Below are 20,940 nucleotides of genomic sequence, written 5' to 3' on the forward strand. Positions count from 1 at the left end.
CTGACATAACTTTGCACCAGCAAAGTGATGTGTGTGTGTGTATCTATCTATCTATATATATCTATACATATATGTACATAGATATATATAGATATATATATATATTTAAATGCCCATACTGACATTTTAAATTGCAGTGACTTCATGCAAGCCAAAGTAAAAAGAGTAGCAGGTAAGTTCATTGCTTAAAGTTTGTGACTTTTGCAAACCCTACAACATTTGATAGTAACTACAGTGCAAACTCTGGTGCTCTAGTGGGGTTCTGTGGTGAGGGACTAGATGTAGGGGAAAGGTTAGCAATGTATTTTTACAGGACTACTTAGTTGACACAATCTCTTTACTTCCATTTACACATGCTAAATATAGTCCCTGCATTTCTACTTGCTTCTTTCATTCACCTTTTCTATTGTTTAAAAAAGTAAAACAAAACCTTGGAGTATTTCAAAGGCTGAAGGCTCTCAAGATGTTGAGTGTGACCAAAGGTAACGTAAGACATGAAAACAAAACTTCCCCAACAATCATATTGCTTCTGTCCTCCCCTACGTGTATCTGCACAAACACCACAGCTGATGACAAGATACCCAGGAGAATTTGGACTGAGTATTTTTACCAGTTCAAGGAGTGATTTCAAAAACAGAGACGTGCAAAACTACTTTCACACAGTGTTCTTCCATTCTGTTCCCGATCCTTCCCCCATAATTACTTGATGGCTACTAAAAGACAAGCTGATTTTGGATATAATAAAGTCAAAAGTCCTCTTCACTTAAGCTTTGGTCAACAGAAAAAAGTAAGAGCTTTAACATGGTGGTTTTCAGATTTGTTCTTTGGTCAGGCAGTATAAAGCTCTCTGAATGAAGTCCCCTTACCTGCAAAGAGTCGAAATAGAGGATCCCAGTTTAGCAAAGAGATACAGGTGTTCAGGATTGCTCAAGAGGAAAAAAAAAAAAGGAAAAAAGAGAGAGACCCTAACCTCCAGATGCCAGATTAGAATTGTCTTAGGACATCAAGAATAACAAAAGAGAACTAGCAGTCAGAAGAGTAATATTTAAATGGGTCAGCTTCTAAAAAGGGTAAGTTAATAACTTTAATCCTTAAAGAGGAACATGACAAATGATTTCTGAGTAGAGGATTTACCAACATTTTCCTTTATCAGGTTAAATCCTAATCTGGACCCAGACCCAGGCAGAAAAGTAAACAGTATGAATCAACCACAGATGTTCCACCGGGAGTAATCCGTTCTCTCCACACTGCCCCGGCCCTCTGACCCCTGCAGGATGGCAGGTCACTCTGCCAAACAGCTGTAGACACAGAACACACAGCGAGGTGTGAGTCAGCTCCACCACAACAGGTCTGACCAGGGTGGGATGTGAGTACTTTTTGAGCAATTTAAGTGTTTTAAATAGCAAGTGGGAGTGTTAGTTTAGAGCTTGGGGAAAACCCAAGAAAGTGGACATAGCCCTCAGACGGTGACCATTACAAAGAAATATTTGATGGTGAAGGAAGAAATCATCTGGTGACCAGAACAAAACGGAACAAGACCAAGCCTTGGGAGGCTGCTGGCCAGAGGGAGATACATAATGAGGGGCGGTTTTAGCAGTGTTAGTGTTTAGGTTTTTCTTAAACGGCTAAACTTGAGATGAAAGGAACACTTTGGTCGAATCCTTGACAGGTTAAATAAGGATTCTGAGGTTGGTGGCCTCTGAGACCTGGATGGGAAGTAAGCGGAAGGCACTTGCTCCCTGGGAAGGAGGGCCGGGTGAGTCTCTAGGCTGTAGTGCGGGGGACAGCAGGAGCTTTTGTAGGGCCAAGTCTGCAGGCGGCAGGGAGAGGGTAACGGCCTGCGTGGTTAGCCAGGGACAGGCTAGGGTCAGCGTGATTTCACAAGGAGAAGAGTTATAAAATAAAACATTTTTAATGGACAAAAAAGTAGAGCGGGTCACCTCTTTTTTGAAAGGTGAAATGTAGCAAAGGAAGAACGTGAAGCAGTTTTTTACTATTTACAAAATGCCATTTAGAGTGAGGTGGCCACCGTCAGTAGTTGAGGAAATGTCTTTCACGTGAGATGGCCACAGAAGTATGGTTCCTGGAACTGGCTCAGAAAAGCCACACACTGTCCTGGTAGGAAGAGTTCCTCCAAGGGAGCACCAAAAAGGCTCAGTCTTCTGTTTCTTCATATGTAGTCTCGTCAAAGGGCCTGTCCAGTAGAGGTACCAACCGATGACGGGAATACTTCAGTTGCAATAGGTCCCCAACTTCATCTATCTCTTTTAAAGCCTAAAATATGTGAGAGCAGAGGTTAGTCAGAGCCAGTAGGATGCAGGCATGCCTGGTGCTTTATTTTTCTAAAAACACTCATGGCAAGATTATCCTTTATGAGACCATTCGTGTCTAGTGCATTTACTCTGATCAGACTATAGGACAGCTGTGGAAAGAGCTGCTTTTTCAGCAAGAATGTCAGGCTGGTCATGAATAATGGGTTGTGAATAGCAATTATGCAGGATAAAGGGTATAATTCATCAAAGGACATTATGCTTGGTAGAAAAAGGAATATGCACCCTGAACTTGTCAGCCTGGCTACAACTATCCTCTCTCCTTTCGTATTCCAGTACTTGTTGTTTCTATTATTAAAATACAAGAAAACCGATGAGAGGTCTGTGTTGAGATGCCTTCTACATGCAAGATGAAGACAGCACCCAAGGTGGGCTGCTGATCAGACTTAGTAAGAAAAAGAGGAAGCTGGGGCGCCTGGGTGGCTCAGTTGGTTAAGCATCAGATTTAGGCTCAGGTCATGATCTCACCGTTTGTGAGTTTGAGCCCCGTGTTGGGCTCTGTGCTGACAGCTCAGAGCCTGGAGGCTGCTTTGGATTCTCTCTCTCCCTCTGCCCCTCCCCTGCTCGAACTCTGTCTCTCTCTCAAAAATAAACAAACATAAAAAAAATAAAAAAGAAAGAAAGAAAAAGGGGAAGCTGTTAGGAGACTCTGGGTAGGTAATGAACAAGGTGTAAGTGAGGGAGCAAGAACAGACAGAACCAGGATTTAAACTCAGGTATGAGTCTGAACTCCAAAATCCTAATCTTGAGAGATCATCTTGTCTTCCCATCAAAACTAATTAGCTCAGTATAACTTTCTTTCTTGTAAAACTTGCTCTTTTGTTTTTCAAAGAAATTCAAACGCTAAGATAAGTTATGAAATGAAACTTATTTCATGAGATAAGTTATGAAAAGTCTCTCCCTGTCACCCTGCCTTTTTTTTTTTTTTTTTTTGAGAGTGCATGTGTGAGCGGGGGAGGGGCAGAGAGAAGGAGAGAAAATCCCCAGCAGGCTTTGCACTGTCAGAGCAGAGCCCGATGCGGGGCTCAATCTCACAACAGTGAGATCATGACCTGAGCCAAAATCAAAAGTTGGATGATTAACGGGCTGAGCCACCTAGGCACCCCAAAAAATCTCTTCCTGATTGCTACACCAGTCCTATCTGGTAGAGGTAATTGTTATTTTCTATACGTGTATGTTTTTTAAAAAATGAACTCTCGGTTGAAGTATAACATGTATACAGCAAAGTGCACGAATCACAGTCAGTTCACAGACTTAATCTTTCCAAAAAGCAGCCCAGAGAGTCAGAATAGAGGATCCAATATAAGAAAGCGATATGTGTTCACAATTTCTCAGAAAAAATCTAATAGAAGGACAGAGAAACTCTAAGCCCAGATACTTCCCAAAGAAATCCAAAGACAGCAAAAATTTATGACCCTAGGTTCTAAGGCTTTTTGCTATGAGTGCCTCACGCAGGTCACAGAACGCAGTTTGCATGGCAGCTCTCCGGCCCTATTATTCATTCCCCAAGCGCCTGTGGATGTTACCCCATGGATCCAGTAACAAACCTGGGGCGAAGGGCCCCAGCTTCGGAGACAGGGCTCTGTCTAGGACACCCTAATTAGACTAAGAAATGGAAAAGGTGGGCAGTAGTAGCCGAGTGTGACTCTCTAAATTTCCATCACGTCATACACATCTTCTGTTCACTCTTACGGTTACAATTTCATATGAAAATGTATACCTTCTACTTCATAAAAGGGAATCAACTGATTAGTAAAAGACACATTTGCCTGTTCTTAAATTTAACTTTTAAAACTCAGTGTTTGTAGAGAGAAAAAAACCCACCGGTAAATAGTATTCCTTAATTTATGTAGAAGAAAAAAAATTTTTCACTGCAAATGTGGAAAATATAGAAAGCAAATTAAGAGCTGCACTTCAGAATGCTATCAGAACAGTGGTATCTTCAAGAAAATGTTTAACCGAAAGTTCCATATGTAAATAAATTAAGAGTGACTTCAGCTGGAAGAACCCATTAACCATTTATCCCCCTGACCTCTGATACAGGATTTATTAATTTAAAACAACACATGACTTATGGAAGATCACAAAGGAAAGGACATTTATGACCTCTGACTTCAGAAAGACCTGATTTTTTTTATTGATGTAAAAAAGAAAATGAATAGACAGAAAGAAAAAAAAACACCACAGTATCCCAAAGGGATCTAGATTACATGATTTCCTCTGATCCCACACCAAATATTTCAGATAAATTGGTTTTATTTATTTATTAAAGATAAAATTGTACCTAGAAACTGTTAGTTTGCCATTATATAGGTTACCTGGTTAGATTAGAAATAAGAAACTGCTACAAGTTCCACCATCTGTTAAATAATCTACACTCAACCTCTGGACAGGGTGAGATGGATTCTTAGGAAAAAAAGATGAGTAAATCAGAATTGAGTTTGGTCCTTGAATAAGAGAATATTCTAGGACAGCTGTACCCCAGAGATGATCGATAACCTTGCCCTTCTCATTTTTAAAAGTAACAGTTTTACTGAGATACAATTCATATGCCATAAGTCACCTTTTATTTTTAATTGATTAATCTTTATTTTTGAGACAGCAAGAGAGTGTGCGAATGGGGGAGGGGCAGGGAGACAGGGAGAGAGGGAGGGAGATTTGGTGGGGGGGTGGGGTGGGGTGGGGTGTGGAAGAATCTTAAGCAGGCTCCACGCTCAGCATGGAGCCCAAAGCAGGGCTTGATTCCATGACCCTGGAATCATGACCTAAGCTGAAATCAAGAGCTCAACCTACTGAGTCACCCAGGCACCCCAAATTGTAAAGCGTACAATTCAGTGTTTCTTAGTATATTCACAGAGGTGTACAACTTTCACCATGTAATCTTAAAGCATTACCATCTCAAAAAAGAAACCCCACACTCTCATCCTCATCCCTGCCTCCTCCCAGACCCTGAAAACCACAATCTATTTTCTGACCCTATGGATTTGCCTGTTCGTTACATTTCATATAATGTGGTCTTTTGTGCCTGGCTTCTTTTACTTAGCATAATGTTTTCAAGGTTCATCCATGTTGTAGGGGCCAACTTCATTCTTTTGCATATAGTTATTCAGTTGTCCAGTACCACTTGCTGAAGAGAACATTCTTTCCCCATTAACTAGTCTGAGCTCTCCTGTGGAAAAATCAATTGGCCATAGGTGCATGGGTGTACTTATGGACTCTCACCACCATTGGTCTATATGTCTATCCTTAAGCTAGCACCCCACTGATTTAATTACTTTGTAGTAAGTTTCAAAACTGGAGAGTTTGACTCCTCCAACTTAGATTTTCCATTTCCATACTGTTTTGGCTATCGGGGGCCCCTTACAGTTCCTTATGAACTTGAGGATCAGCTTTTCCATTTCTGCAAAAAAAAAAAACCACTGGAATTTTGACAGGGACTGCATTAGATCTACACATTTTAGAGTTTTCAGTATACAAATTTTTCATATCATTGGTTTAATTTATTCCTGGGTATTTTATTGTTTTGAATGCTAGCATAAATGAAATTTTCTTAATTTCCTTTTTGTTTCTTCACTGCTGGTATTGGGAAATGTCCTAACTTTGTGCTGATTGTTTATTTTTTTATTTTTTTATTTTATTTTTTTAATTTTTTTAATGTTTATTTTTGAGAGACAGAGACAGCATGAGTGGGGGAGGGGCAGAGAGAGAAGACACAGAATCCGAAGCAGGCTCCAGGCTCCGAACTGTCAGCACAGAGCCCAATGCGGGGCTCGAACTCACGAGCTGTGACATCATGACCTGAGCCGAGGTCAGATGCTCAACCAACTGAGCCACCCAGGCGCCCCTGTGCTGATTGTTTACTCTGCAACTCTGCTAGCTATGTTTATTAGCTCTAGAGGTTGGTTTTGGTTTTTCTGTGTGTGAATTTTATGGCATTTCTATGTAATCATGTCACACGGCTCATTACACACAAAATGCATTTGTACCTCATAAGGCTCATGTTTACCTCCATAAAATATCTGAGGACAAAACAACTTCAAGAAACCTTTGGTTTCAAAAAATGCACTTTATGCTTCAAGAAAAACTAAACGGGAGGCAAAATCAAACAATTCCTTAAGTGGATCTTACAGAAAGGGTGAGAATTCTCAACTGGCAAACATATTTATTGGCAACATAAATCTACTTCAATATCTTGGCTACATCTAAATTCTTTCATGAATGTGTATAGTCTTTGGGAGTCAAAGCTGTTGTTAGAAGACAGTGTATTGCTGTAGCCATTGCTTGTAATGACACAGATCTTTTGTTAAAGGCACATCAAACTTTTAAACACACAAATAAAAGAGAATAGAAGAAAAGTTGGTATCAGTGGGTTAAAAAAGAAATAATGAAGAAACTTACCAGTAAGATTTTTGAAAAATTGGAAAATCTATTGGACAAAATTTGAAAGGCACATCAAAATAAAGAAAAAGAAAAAGATACAGTACCAATAATACACTGAATCTAATTTCCCAGTGTTAGAATGTGATTAAAAATATAAATAAAGTTAAAGAAAAAAAAAGGCTTGCAGTAGAAATAGCGCAAGGACAATTACACAGTTATAGTGGCCATAATAAGGGACAGAATAGAACAAGATAAAGCGAGAAATTCCCAGAGCTCTGATGGGTCTAGTGGGTGTTGCTAATGGCTTTGCGATTTATTTTGTAAATTGCAGTGTTTGAAGCAGCACTGTATACTCCCTCCTCCATTTTACCAGTCAATACCTCAGGTGCTCAAAGAACTTCAAGATCAACAGATGATTAATTTCATCTGACATCTAGGTGTGCTTAGTGTAGGTATGTTTATATCAAGGTCAAAGTGTCTACTTACAGTATCAAGTATTTCTTTGGTATGAGCTGCTGACAGGCAAAACCTGGCTCTGGACTCAATAATCGGAGTAGCAGGAAATCCCACCACAACTACCCCGATATTCCGCTTCAGCATCTCCCGTCCAAAGGCGCTGCAAGGGGAAAGCAGGGTAAGAATCAGGAAGAATAATAAACTACGGTCCAAAGGTCTTTGGTCCTGAATGATTTAAACTCAGGTGACACAGGCATTGGAGACTTCTATTAGAAATTTCCTCTAACTTCTTTTCAAGTTAAAATTGCCAGACTTCTTTAATTCAGTCCTAAAGTGGTCTTCTCCCAAATGGTTTCCTTCACAAAGATAAAGAATATAGTTGTCACAGACCAATTTTTAATAGGGCTTGACTAAAGTGATTTGCAGTTAGAGCCTTAAAGTGTCCCTGACACATAAGAGTGGTTCAGAGGCTTCAAAATGAACTTGAGTTTATTTTTTTAAATATTTTATTTATTTTTGAGAGAGAGAAAGAGAGCAAGAGCAGGAGAGGGGCAGAGAGAGAGGGAGACACAGAATCCGAGGCAAGCTCTGGGCTCTGTGTGGTCAGCTCAGAGCCTGGAGGCTGCCTCGGATTCTGTGTCTCCTTCTGTCTATGCCCACCCCGCTCCCAAAAATAAATAAACACTTAAAAGAAACTAAAAATTTTAAAACCTTGTCCTTGAAATATTAGAATTGGCAGTAAATTTAAAGAATTCTTAAGATTACAGATGCAAAAGATCTGGGTAACATGGACATCTTTCTGCTGGCAGAATGGCCGATTAGTATTAGCCCTTCAGACCAGGTATTTTTTTTTTTTTTAAGTTTATTTATCTATTTAAGTAATCTCTACCCAACGTGGGGCTCAAACTCACCTGAGATCAAGAGTCGTACAACTCTTCAGACTGAGCTAGCCAGGTGCCCCAAAGACCAGGTATTTCTGATTTGGAATTTAGGATTTCCTTTGGTGTCTGTGAGGCAAACTCATCCCCAGGCTTCAGCTGATTTCCCAGACTACACAAAATTTATTTAACTCTCCACCCTAAACCAAAGTGATGGCACGTGGCCTCACTCCACATCTATATCTTGTCTAAATAACAGAATTCTAACTTTCATGTAAGTTCTTATTTGCTAATTATGTTGTTTCTTGTGTTTCCCTCTTGCTGACCTACCTTATTCCTTCTTGACTATTCCCTTAGCTCTTTAAAAAATTTTTTTTTCAACGTTTATTTATTTTTGGGACAGAGAGAGACAGAGCATGAACGGGCGAGGGGCAGAGAGAGAGGAAGACACAGAAACGGAAACAGGCTCCAGGCTCTGAGCCATCAGCCCAGAGCCCCACGCAGGGCTCGAACTCACGGACCGTAAGATCGTGACCCGAGCTGAAGTCGGACCCTTAACTGACTGAGCCACCCAGGCGCCCCAGATAACTCCTTTCTAATCTCTGATGCAGTTTTGCCTACTTTGCAAGTAACTATATTTGCTCACTTCATACTACTTTTCTTCCTTCCTTCCTTCCTTTTTTTTTTTAATTACTTTTCAAATGTCTTCTGGTTTTGTTATATACCTGGACTTGTCAAACACACTGGAAGCGGTTCCAGAGCAAGGCTTTCCATTATACACGAGTTGCACAAATCAAAGAAACTGGTGTAATCTGCAACAACACACCCTGACCTCAAGGCTCACGACTCCCCTCCGGGCACTGCATTTCAGCTCCACTCACCTTCTTTTACCCCTCTATCGGCTAAGCATGTTCTTGTGCTATGGCATTTGCAGAGAACTTCTTTCTCTAAGTGGCTAACTCAGCTCCTTCAAGCTCACATGTCACCTTCCCTTTCCACTGGCTCACCCTGACCATTCCAAGTTAATACTGTCATCTGCCCACCCAGAGGGTACTCTCCCCATCCCCCATGCCCTGCTCTACTTTTCCCCATAACATGTAACATCTTCTAACAAATTACATAACTTATTTATTATGTTTGTCTGACTTCTGCCCCATTAGAACATTAAGCTCCACAAGGACAGGGATTTTATTTTTGTGTTTTGTTCACTGATCTATGCCAATATCCTAGAAGAGGGCACTGAACTCAATATTTGTTTAATGAAAGACTAACAAGTTAACATTATTTCATAAATTGGAATCCACTATTTACGGAATTTCTAGCAAATGAAGGTAGGTTAATATAATGAAGCCAAGACAATTTTTCCTGACAAAATACATAAGCCTGAGTCGAACAGCACAGAAACCTTAAGTCTAATTAGAGACCCATCTGTAGTCTGCAATAAAACATACCCAATTTTGGCTGGCATGTAGAGCATCAAAGGCACCACTGGAGAATCTTCATTTCCATAGATGATGAAGCCCATCTCTTTCAGACGTCTTCTGAAATACCTGGTGTTTTCGGCTAACTGCTGTATACATTCTTTGCCTGGAAAATCAAGAGGAGGAAAACAATAACACTAAGAAAAAGGAATGGGGAAAAAGAGAGCAATCTCCTCTGTCTCCATTCTATCAATCAGTCCTATGTTTGGTTCCTCCCTCCTAACATAAAATATTTTCACATAACAAACTGTATGAAATATAAATACAAACAAATCTTGCTTTGTATTCTGTCACAGTAGATGTTGATAGCAGATTTTGTAATAATGTACAAAATGAAGTTTAACAATATTTTCACGGCACATTAGCATCATTAAACATTTTCAATATATCTCATTTAGCATTCTTCTATCCCGTAACAGTAGGTACAATATTAACTATTATCTTCACTTTGCAGGTTGGGTGACTCCCACAAAGGTGGTGACTGGCCTGCAGTTACACGTTAACAGGTGGCACAGCCAAGACAAGAATCTAGGTCCCTCGACTTCAATATTCATTCCAATGAACTATGCTGCAAATAATTTTACACACGAGACCAGAGATGGAGCCATTTAGAGCCCCAAACTTTCCTCCTAAGAGTTTGGTTTTATGTTACCATTTCCCCGAAACTACTATCAGACAACAATAGCATATCCGTAATAATGTAAAATCATATATATTTTTTTAAGGTTTATTTATTTTTGGGACAGAGAGAGACAGAGCATGAACGGGGGAGGGGCAGAGAGAGAGGGAGACACAGAATCGGAAACAGGCTCCAGGCTCTGAGCCATCAGCCCAGAGCCCGATGCGGGGCTCGAACTCACGGACCGCGAGATCGTGACCTGGCTGAAGTCGGACGCTTAACCGACTGCGCCACCCAGGCGCCCCTGTAAAATCATATTTTTAATCCCAGTCTGTTCATCTTCCTTACATAGGAATGGATTATAACAAACATTTCTCAAACCGCGGACTAAATATTTGAACTGGGTTTTGACATTATGGTACGTAAATCTATGAACAGACGTCCACGAACAGACATCATGGAGAGCAAGCCTAAATTCAAAAGATCAGCACGCAAAGGGCTCAGCACTGCTTAAGGGTCTTCCCAACCACAAATACTCACAAATAAGAAAGGGTTGCACCCATCTTCTCACATATATTAGGGAGCCAACAAATTCGTATTTTTTAAAGTACAAGTGTCATATACCTCCAAAGATAAATTAATCAGTTGATCAGAAACACAGATGGTTAACAAACGTGCTTAGAATGCTAACATATCCATCCACTGATGCAAAGCCACCCTAGATAAGTCTGCTACAAATAACCCAAAATTAATACTTTGTGTAAATAATTTCAAGTTAACCAGAGAATAACACTCAAACTTAGACTCACTTAATGTGAACACTGAAGAACATCACTTAAGTTATGACATATGTCCTACAATAAAGCAGACATTAAAGTATGTTACATTTAAGTATATTGAGAATCTCTGAGCCCTGTGCCCAAGTTTTTCCCTAGAAATACCAATACACGCTTAACTCTGCATTTAGAAAAAGAGACTTCTACTTCTGGCCATGGTAAAATACCCGGGACCAGTTTTACCTTTCTGCCGTTAACAACAGAAAACTGGACAAATCACATAAAACAAAATGTATATACAATGGTTTTCAAACACCAGGCCACAGGCAGTGCAGGACTATGCTGCTGGGGAGAAGGAAAACAATACAGAAGCCTCTGGATTGCCCCGTGACTGCCTAGAGGCAGGTCCCAGGCTGCTGCCCAGGGACAGGAACCTAGTCTCCTCAGTTGGGACACCAGCGATCAGAGTTGGGGATGCTAAGGTGGCTAGAATTTGCCGGGCAGCATACAGGAAAGGAGGGAGAAGTGTACAAAGAGAGAAGTGTGGGGGTCTACAGAAGGGTCCCCTTGAGCCTCTGGCTGAGTGTCATCTGCTTGTGCTTGAGAAGAAACCACCAGGGGCTGGGGAAAAAGCCAGCAGAAAGCAGCAGACTCAACAGTTCCCAGAGCTCATACGGAATTGGCAACAGTGTGTATTGTCACCTTCCAAAATGGAGAGTCACACGAGTCGTGGAGCTAAATTAGCCCTAGACTCAAAGTTGCTGTGGATCCACCCTTACAAACTTTAACAGCAAGTCTCAAAAGGATCCAACTAATTCCAAGAACAAAGTCCAACACTACCTAAAAGAATACAACAAAGTGCAGCCCCTGGTAATGTAAAATTTACAACATCTGGCATACAATAAAAAATTCCAGCCATTCAAAGAAACGGGAAAATATGACCCACCAACCAGGAGGTAAGTCAATCAATAGCAATAGACCATAAATAAGAGTACCAGCAGACAAGGATGCACAAAATGCTATTGTAAATATGCTCCATACATTCGGAAAAGTGGGGGGAAAACACGATAAAAGGGAGAAAGGAAATATGCTGATGAATCTCAAAAAGCATTATGCTATATGAAATAAGCCAGACACAAAAGACTATACACTGAGTGCATTCATATATAGGAAATTCTAAGAAAGACATAATTATAGAGACAGAACACAGGTTAGTGATTGCCAGGGAGTGGAGAGAGGACTGGCTGCAAAGGGGTATGAGGGAACTCCTGGGGAGTGACAAAAACATCCTATTCCTCGACTGTGGTGTGATTGCCTGACTACATTCATTGGTCAACGCTCATGGAATTATACACTTAAAGCTGGTGAATTTTACTGTATACAAGTGATATCTCACTAAAGATGGTTTTTAAAAAATTGAGTGATACACCTGCATATTAGTATACATTATTTTTTTCTGCATTCACCTTATTATTTTGCAATTTGCTACCTTTTTCTCATCACAAACCAAATAGCTAAGAAAATTTTTTTTCATTGCAAATGGCAAGACTTCATCCTAAAAAAAATTTTTTTTTCTCATTCCAAGAATATCAAGAAAAATTATCAAGGGAAAGGGGGCGCCTGGGTGGCTCAGTCGGTTAAGCATCGACTGAGGCTCAGGTCATGATCTCACGGTTCGTGAGTTTGAGCCCTGCGTCGGGCTCTGTGCTGTCAGCTCGGAGCCTGGAGCCTGCTTCAGATTTTGTGTCTCCCTCTCTCTCTGCCATTCCCCCCTGCTCCCACTCTGTCTGTCTGTCTCTCTCTCTCTCTCAAAAATAAATAAAAAAATTAATTAAAAAAATTTTTTTGAAAGAAAAATTATCAAGGAAAAGAAGAAATCTTAGGAGATGAAGACCTTAACTTTTTCAATTACTATATCATTCTAAGCAAGTTTTCTCTAACGGAAGGAAGTGAAAATCTCAGGTGCACGATTCATCACCATCTGCCTCCAGACAAGAAGAGTCCCAGGAGAACATACATCTAAAATGCCACTCACGTCACACAACCTGAAGACAGTGGGAGTAGGCATTTAGGATCCCCAACTTATATAGCCCCATTATTGCTGACTAGCGTTCCTTTGTAAAGATACACCACTATTTTTTTGTTTGTATACTCACGTGCTAATGGACATCAGAGATCACCAACCTTCATTTTGGCAGCTATTAAAAGTTGAGATTAAAAAGAATTCTCTCCTAAATATATATCTAGGTATCATAGTCACACTAGAATTGAAATACAATTTAAAAATAAATTTTAAAAAAAGAAGAAATTAACAGCTCCATTTCATTTGATCCCAACTGCTTTTAGATGGGTATAGTAAAAGAATGTACTATTGACAAAAAGAAACTGCCCGCAGGTGTTAAATTACTTTTTCTAAGGCCTTTCTTTCAGTAGGAGGCAGATCAACGTTCTCTGGGTCTGTCAGTGTTTTTTCTTCTACACCACATCAAGAAATTATGTATTTTTCAAACTTTAAAGAGCACAGCCCTTTACTGGGTAAGAGCATCTGTGTCCTATTTTTAAAACAGTACTTACTGGCAAATGAATAGGGTAGGGGTGAATGGGTGCAGGAGCCTAGGGAGACACAGGGCAAGTACAAGACAAGTGAAAAATAGTTCTTCCAATGAACTCACCCTGAACAGCAGACCGCAGTCACTGCTGGTGAGTACGGGGAATAAAGACCGAGAGGAAGTGTCAAGACCAGTGCTAAAGAAAGAAGTCAACTCAATCACAAATGGCAGCAAATCATACAAGTTCAGTGGTCTATTTACGCTACAAAAGTCACAGCCTGAACCATGAACTGCTAATATTTGACTATTTGTGACCTAAAAATGGCAATTTCTTGTGGTACAACCTAATAATATCAAAGATAATAATAGGAAAAATAAACAAATAATAGCACACAATTCAGTAAGCTCTGGCATTTACATATACTGGGAAGTAGTTAAGTGGTTATTCCTTTTTTTGACGTGACATTGAACTTTAAAGACAACACAGTTACCTATTTTGAATTAAATATCACCTAAAATACTAGTTAACATTAATGCAAGAAGTGTAACTGCTACTTAAGTCCAATCTGCTAGCTCAGTTCTAAGAAGTTTTCTTACCACAGAGTTGCCACAAGTTATAACAGGCTGGAAGAATGGTCTAAGAGGGATTTAGACCATTTCTTTTTCTTTTTTCTTTTTTTTTTTTTTTTTAAGTAAACTCTACACCCAATGTGGGGCTCAAACTCATGACCCCAAGACCAAGAGTCTGACCAACTGTTAGGGATTTAAAACATGTAAAGTGTAAAAAGAAGGTTTAGTCTTGTCTTAAAAAATCTAACTCTTAAAATGTCTTTATCTTTTTAAGAACACAGATGGTAATAGAAGAGGCCAGCATTCTTCTCTACTTTGCAAACATAAATCTTTACTTTTAAGGATGATAAAAAGCATCAAAGCAATTGAAAAAAAAAAAAAACAACCTTAATACTGATTCTCTTTAACTTTACAACTAAGCCTTGCTGTGTGGCCGTGAGTTTGGAGTTCTTCAATATGGTTAAGTGAAACCATTTTCAGAACTTCCTTAATAAAATCTACAGCTTGGCATGAAAAAAAGAAAAGAAAACAGGAGCACATAATTTCATTTCTCAGAAAATGTAAGAGATAACTTTAATACATCATTTTTAGTCCTCAACTTCTTTGCAATGAATTTTATGCTTAGGAAGTAATGAAGGATCAATAGATTGTGATGGCATCATTAGATTTAGTTCTTTTAAGGAAACAAAACCTCAAAAGGTGGGGCATCACAACTATCTACCTATTGATAACCACTATGTATTAATAACTTCAAGTCACCGAACAAGATAGGATTAGATTTGGAGCTATAATTATTAACCCTGCCAAATAGATTGTGAGGTTGTACCAAATGCATTCCAGATGTTCTCCAAAAGGAATATTTTTATCAAGTCTTAATCCAGATTCCTCACGATTGCCAGCCATGTGAACTTAATGTTTGAAGGAACTACTGGATTATTACTCAAATAAAATTTCATAAGCCCTCCCAGACAGGTATCAATCAGAACAGCTAGTGTTCTATGAGCTACAAATTTCCTGATGTCTCAGGACTGGTTACAAAAACAACAGGACAAGACCTATGTATAGAGTAAGGGGATAAGAAAGGGAGCATTTTGTCTGAAATGGCATTAGTGCTAACTACTCAGAACTTATTCTTCAAAAATTATAGCATGTACTCACCTGCTTAAATAGCAATATAATTGTCAATTTAGCTGATGAGCTTTTATATAACTTATAACATAATCAACAAAATGTGTTTGAGTCTGCAACTTCAAAAACACCATCTCTGGTGTTAACTGAAATCTTTCAAAATAAAGGACACAAATATAAATGATGTTCAGCCAGATCTGATCCCCTAACTCACATCATACTCCATTACACAGTTCCTAATCTTCTTAGATTTCCTGGATATGCTGATATAATCTGCTTTCCTGGGAAAAATAAAATAAAATTACTGCTACTCTTCAGACTTACACTTTCCAATTAATTATAACGGGCTGGAAAAATTTGAAATTGAAGAACTTCTTCTCCCTCCCCCCTTTTTCTTCAAGATCATAATCTCAAAGTAGGTAAGGGTTTTCTTAATTGAGGGTCCCCCAAACAAAACAGCCCCAAGAATGGGCTCAATTGGTTTTCAGCTTTAACTACAAGGTAAGGGTTATTAAGGCAGGATAAAATATGGAAAAACACTACCCATCACCTTGTTCTAATTTAAACTATAAAAAACGTTACATTGTGGACAGTTCACATAGAATCTTTTTTTTTTTTTAACACTTATTTATTTTTGAGACAGAGAGAGACACAGCATGAACGGGGGAGGGGCAGAGAGAGAGGGAGACACAGAATCAGAAGCAGGCTCCAGGCTCTGAGCCATCAGCCCAGAGCCCGACACGGGGCTCGAACTCGCGGACCGCGAGATCGTGACCTGAGCTGAAGTCGGACGCTTAACCGACTGAGCCACCCAGGCGCCCCACATAGAATCTCTTTAATACTATAGGTCTAAGAATTGAATTTAACTATCAATCTTTTAGTTTAATCATCTATCCAAATGGCTTATTTTTGCTATTTGGAAAGTTACTTTTTCTAATATTTTACTTTGGTTAGATCATACTGCCAAGTGAAAAGCAACTATGTTTCACTCTAGTGGTTTTTCTCTTGAAAAGCATTTTAGAAAAGTAGAATAAACTCACACATTGTGTACTTACTTTGCCTATGTTAAACATGTGTCTCCACTCAAATCTAAAATGGGGTTATATCTTAAAGATCTCTTAAACAAGTATTATATTGTATCAAGTAAATGAGATCACATGCAAACTATGTTTTCAAAGGCTATTCCCATAGTGATTATGGAAGCTCTTAGTACTGATCCCCTTCAAGGCACAGAAAGTACGTAGTATAGCAAGCAGGGTGCCAGGCTCACTAAATGCTTCTTCCCTTTCCTTTGGCTGGTAACAGTAATTTCCAAACTGTATTTCATTTCAGTTGCTATATCTCTAAATATTACCAAGTCCATTACCAGCCAGCCTTATCTTCTAATAAGATAGTGCTGTATAGTCTCCCATAAGTGAGTGGAAGAACATGTTGATTTATATTAATGTAAATGAACTTGGCATTCTCTTATATGAGTGGTGCTACATCTAAATGTAATGTTAGGACAACAGCTCAATCTCTTGCTTGGCTGGAAGTATTTTGGGCTTAGCTGAAGAGGCAGTCAGGTCTGCCTTAACTATTGCTATTACAGCAGTTCCACGAACTGTAAATTATTTGCACGGTAGAAAATCTCAGATGCAATCACGATGACACTTTCAAAAGAGACAAGTAAACCTTGGCTACGATACTTAAACCACAGTGTCTTTCCTACACCACATCAATAATTTCTGAGAAGAAGAGACTTAGTAGGGTTGCCCTCCTTTCCCTTTTAGAAACTGGCAAATTTAAGAGTTATTTTGCAGCTGGGGAAAGTAAACCAATGCCAGGAGAGGCTAAGTAACTCCAAGAGGAGGAACCAGGATTTGAACTCCCTGGTTCTTCTAGTTTCAAAGACTGTACCCTCAACCACTGCTCACAGATCCTGTTTAGCTTCTGTATTAAGTAGGACATAAAAGGGAATGGTAGTTAACAGGAATGTAAAAAAAGAACTGAGTAACTGTTTAATTAAAGTCACTGATGGTGCCTGCTGGAGCCTCCCTTGGAGACTTACCTGCCTCTTAAGAATCTTACACTAACCCTGCCTCCACCACCCCAGCTCTGGAGGCCACACATCTCCTTGATTCTTGGGCCCTAATCCATCTGTTCCTAGGGAAAGAGTTGGTGCCGAGAGATTTCCTTTCATCCCGCATCCTTCGTATAATAGCACTTCAACCAGTATTAAGGGTTAAATTGTTTCAAGCTTATTCTGACCCAAGTCCCTTGATCTGTAGCAGACCTGACTGACTTTCTCTGAGATTTGCAGACCACTGGCCTTGAGGAGTGAAGGACCAAACTTTCTCAGAAGATAAGGTCTGACTACATTTGAAAGCAGTTATTGCTGCTGCCAGCAATTCTGTTCACACTCATGTCAACAGAGGAGTGGCTGCCTGGGCACCTGCTTCTCTTGCATATATCCCCCTCCCTTTTCCTGTGCATTCCCTTTTAAAACCTTCTGGCTTCCCCTGGATGGGGCAGATGGTCTCTGAGATATTAGTCCACCATCTTCCCATGTTGCCCGCTTCCTGAATAAAGCAACCTTTCCTTTCCCAACATCACCTGTCTCTCCACTATTGACTTTTGAGCGGCAAGGAACCAAATCTAAGATTGGAATGAGTTCTCTTGTCTAGTAACATTTCCAAATTTCCATTCTAAGATTTCAGTCACTGCTCTATCTTCCAACAGGGGGCATCCTGCAAAATTTCAGTCAACCACTGCCAGTGTTTCTCAGTAAGACTGCGATTGGCATATGGGACACAATTCTTGGTTGTTAAGGCTGTCCAGTGTCCTGAAGAACACTTAGAATCATTGGCCCCTTGGCAATAAATGCCAATACCACCACCCCATAGCCTAATCGGTGACAACCAAAAATGCCCCTAGATTTTTCCAAATATGTCTTAGGAAGGCAGCACTGCTCCTGGTTAGTTGAGAGCCACTACTGGCCCTAACGTTCTTTCTTCATAGGAACCATGGGTTTCTTTTCTCTTTACCCTTAAACTTGAGTTGGAGACACATCAGCTATATGATCTTGGGTATGTTTTTATCTCCCCTAGATTTAATTACGATATTACCAATTATGTAGAGGAAGATATAAATGTGGAGCAATCTGGTATATTTAAAGTGTAAAACCACACATGGGAAAACCCAATGTAAAATATGAGCTAAATGATTAGCAGTACATTAAAACACAATACTTTATGATTAGGTAAGGCTTCTTTTCAGCAGACCCTTTTCTTACCTTTCTGGAATTTTATTTCTATTCCATTACTTTGACTATTACAAATTATTACAGTTTATATAATAAATTGTACTCCCCCATTACTCTACTCTTTTTCAGTTCTCCTCCTTTTATTAAGATGTAATTCACATCCTGTAACATTCACCCTTTTAAAAATGTACAACTCAATGGTTTTTAGCATATGCAAAGTTGTGTAGCCATCACTAGTATGTAATTCATCTCTCCCAAAAGAAACTCCTTACCCGTTAACAGTCATTCCCCATTTCCCTCTCTCCACTGCCCTAAGCAACCACTGATCTACTTCCTGTCTCTATGATTTGCCTATTCTGGACATTTCATATAAATGGAATCATATTTTATGTGGCCTTTTGTATCTTACTTCTTTCACTTAATGTTTTCAAGGTTCATCCATGTTAGAACATATCAGTCCCTCATTCTTTTTTAAGAATTATTTTTTAATCCGTTCTTTTTTAATGGATATACTACATTTTGTTTATCTACTCATCAGTTGATGCACACTGGTTGTTTCTACTTTTTGGCTACTGTGAATAATGCTGCATATGTTTTCAATTTGATTGGGAATATACCTAGGAAGAGAATCTGGGTAAAGTGGTAACTCTTTGGTGTCTGCTTTTTGAGGAACTGGAACTGTTTTCTAAAGTGGCTGGGACATTTTACATTCCCACCAGTAATACGGGAACACGCCATTCCAATTGCTTAGATCCTCACCAACATTACTGTCTTTTTTACTTAAGCCATACCAGTGAGAGTACAGTGGTATCCTGTGATTTTCATTTGCAAATCCCTAACGTCTAACAGGTTTAAATACCTTTTTTTCTGTGTTTATTGGCCATTTATCTTTTTTGGAGAAATACCTATTTGTATCCTTTGCATATTTTTAATTGGGTTGTTTAGTTTGAGTTGTAAAAGTTCTTTCTATATTCTGGATACTAGAGTCTTATCAGACATGATTTGCAAAACTTCCTCCCATTCTGAGGGCTGTATTTTCACTTTCTGGATGGGGTGTCTTTCAAAGAACAAAAGCTTGTAATTCTGATGAAGTGCAATATATGTTTTTTGGTTGCTTATTCTTTTGGTGTCATAACTAAGAAAGCACTGCCTAATCCCACAGTCATGAAGACTTACATCTACATTTTCTTCTAAGAGTTTGGTAAATTTGGCTCTTACACTTAGGCTTTTGATCCATTTTGAGTTATTTTTGTACAAGGTGGGAGGTAGGGGTCCAACTTCATTCCTTTGTATGCGGATATCTAATTGTCTCAGAATCATTTGTTAAGAGAGACTATTCTTTTCCATTGGATTGTCTTATTGAATACCAACTAATCCTAAATTAAAAGTTTACTTCTGGACTCTCGTTTGTATTTCATGGTCTGTCTATCTATACTTATGCCAGTTTGACACTATCTTGATACCACAGCTTCGGGGCATGTGACTCCTCTTTGTTCTTTTTCAAGTTGGACTATTCTGGATCTCTTGTCTCTTGCATTTCCAAATGAATATGAGGATCCACTAGCCAACTTCTACAAAAAAGGCAGCTGGGATTCTGATGGGGATATTGTTGAATCTGTAGATCAACTTGGGAAGTACTGTTGTCTTAACAATACCAAGTCCTCCAATCCATGAGCACAGGAATCTTTCTATTTGTTTAGGTCTTCTTCCTGTTTGTTTCTGTACATTTTTTTTCCTTTGGATGGAATGTAGTAAATATTCTCAAAATATTGAGTTGGGTTGAGAAGGCAAGGCAAAGGGAGAAACGAATAAACATATTAAATACAACATGATACAGGTCCTAATTTGCGTAACAATAAATGTCTCTTCTTTTTTCCTCTTCCCTCTCTGATTTCCCCTAACGAAAATGTGTCTTTAAATGCATTAAAATATGTTGGAGAGGCTCTAGCAAATGCTGACAAAAATATGAAACCTCTCATACGTTGCTAGTGAGATGGCAAACTGGGACTTTGTAAAAATGACAATATATGCAGGGTGGTCTCTGGCGGTCTCCTGTCAGCCTTTGTTAGTTAAGACAAACCTGGAAAAATAATGAAATTTGCTAGGTGTTCCAGGAATTTGTAAGACAGGGAAAGTGTTATGAAAAGCATACTTTGGAGTTAAAACCCTTGCCCCGAGGCAGGAAATGAAAGCCTAAGGGGCTGGCCCTTCCTCTTTTTCCTCCTTTCTCTTTTAAATGATATGAACAAATGCACAAATCAGACAATACTGGCCATAAAAATATTTATTTTCCACCTGTGAATCTGCTTTCATTCTCAAAGTCATTTTTCCCTAGATGTTTTAGTATTAGGTGTTCTGTCTACATAGTTCGCAAGGGGGAGTAGCTGATGAAAGGTTGGCACAAGTATTGTTAACGAATCTGGTTCCAACTGCCCTACTGGATGAAGGCCTTTTAGGAGAGCTGCAGGGCATTATCACCGGGATTATCAGCCTGCAATGCGCACAGAACTAATCAGATTAGCAAAGGAA

The 20,940-nt window shown here is 39.3% G+C and overlaps 1 protein-coding gene across 1 annotated transcript in view; it reads right to left on the minus strand.

The window, feature by feature from the left end:
* Positions 1–1,893: 1,893 nt before the first annotated feature.
* The window catches only part of SPTLC2 (serine palmitoyltransferase long chain base subunit 2), a 103,820-nt gene continuing 84,773 nt past the window's right edge, over positions 1,894–20,940 (minus strand). The window contains exons 10-12 of the mRNA XM_043556731.1: positions 9,496–9,631; positions 7,197–7,326; positions 1,894–2,274 (exon numbers count right to left, since the gene is read on the minus strand). Coding sequence (XP_043412666.1) covers positions 2,155–2,274; positions 7,197–7,326; positions 9,496–9,631 — 386 coding nt within the window. The 3' untranslated portion in view covers positions 1,894–2,154. The remainder of the gene's footprint in view (positions 2,275–7,196; positions 7,327–9,495; positions 9,632–20,940) is intronic.

Source organism: Prionailurus bengalensis, chromosome B3 (assembly GCF_016509475.1).
Source record: "Prionailurus bengalensis isolate Pbe53 chromosome B3, Fcat_Pben_1.1_paternal_pri, whole genome shotgun sequence".
In the NCBI taxonomy this organism is placed as follows: Eukaryota; Metazoa; Chordata; class Mammalia; order Carnivora; family Felidae; genus Prionailurus; species Prionailurus bengalensis.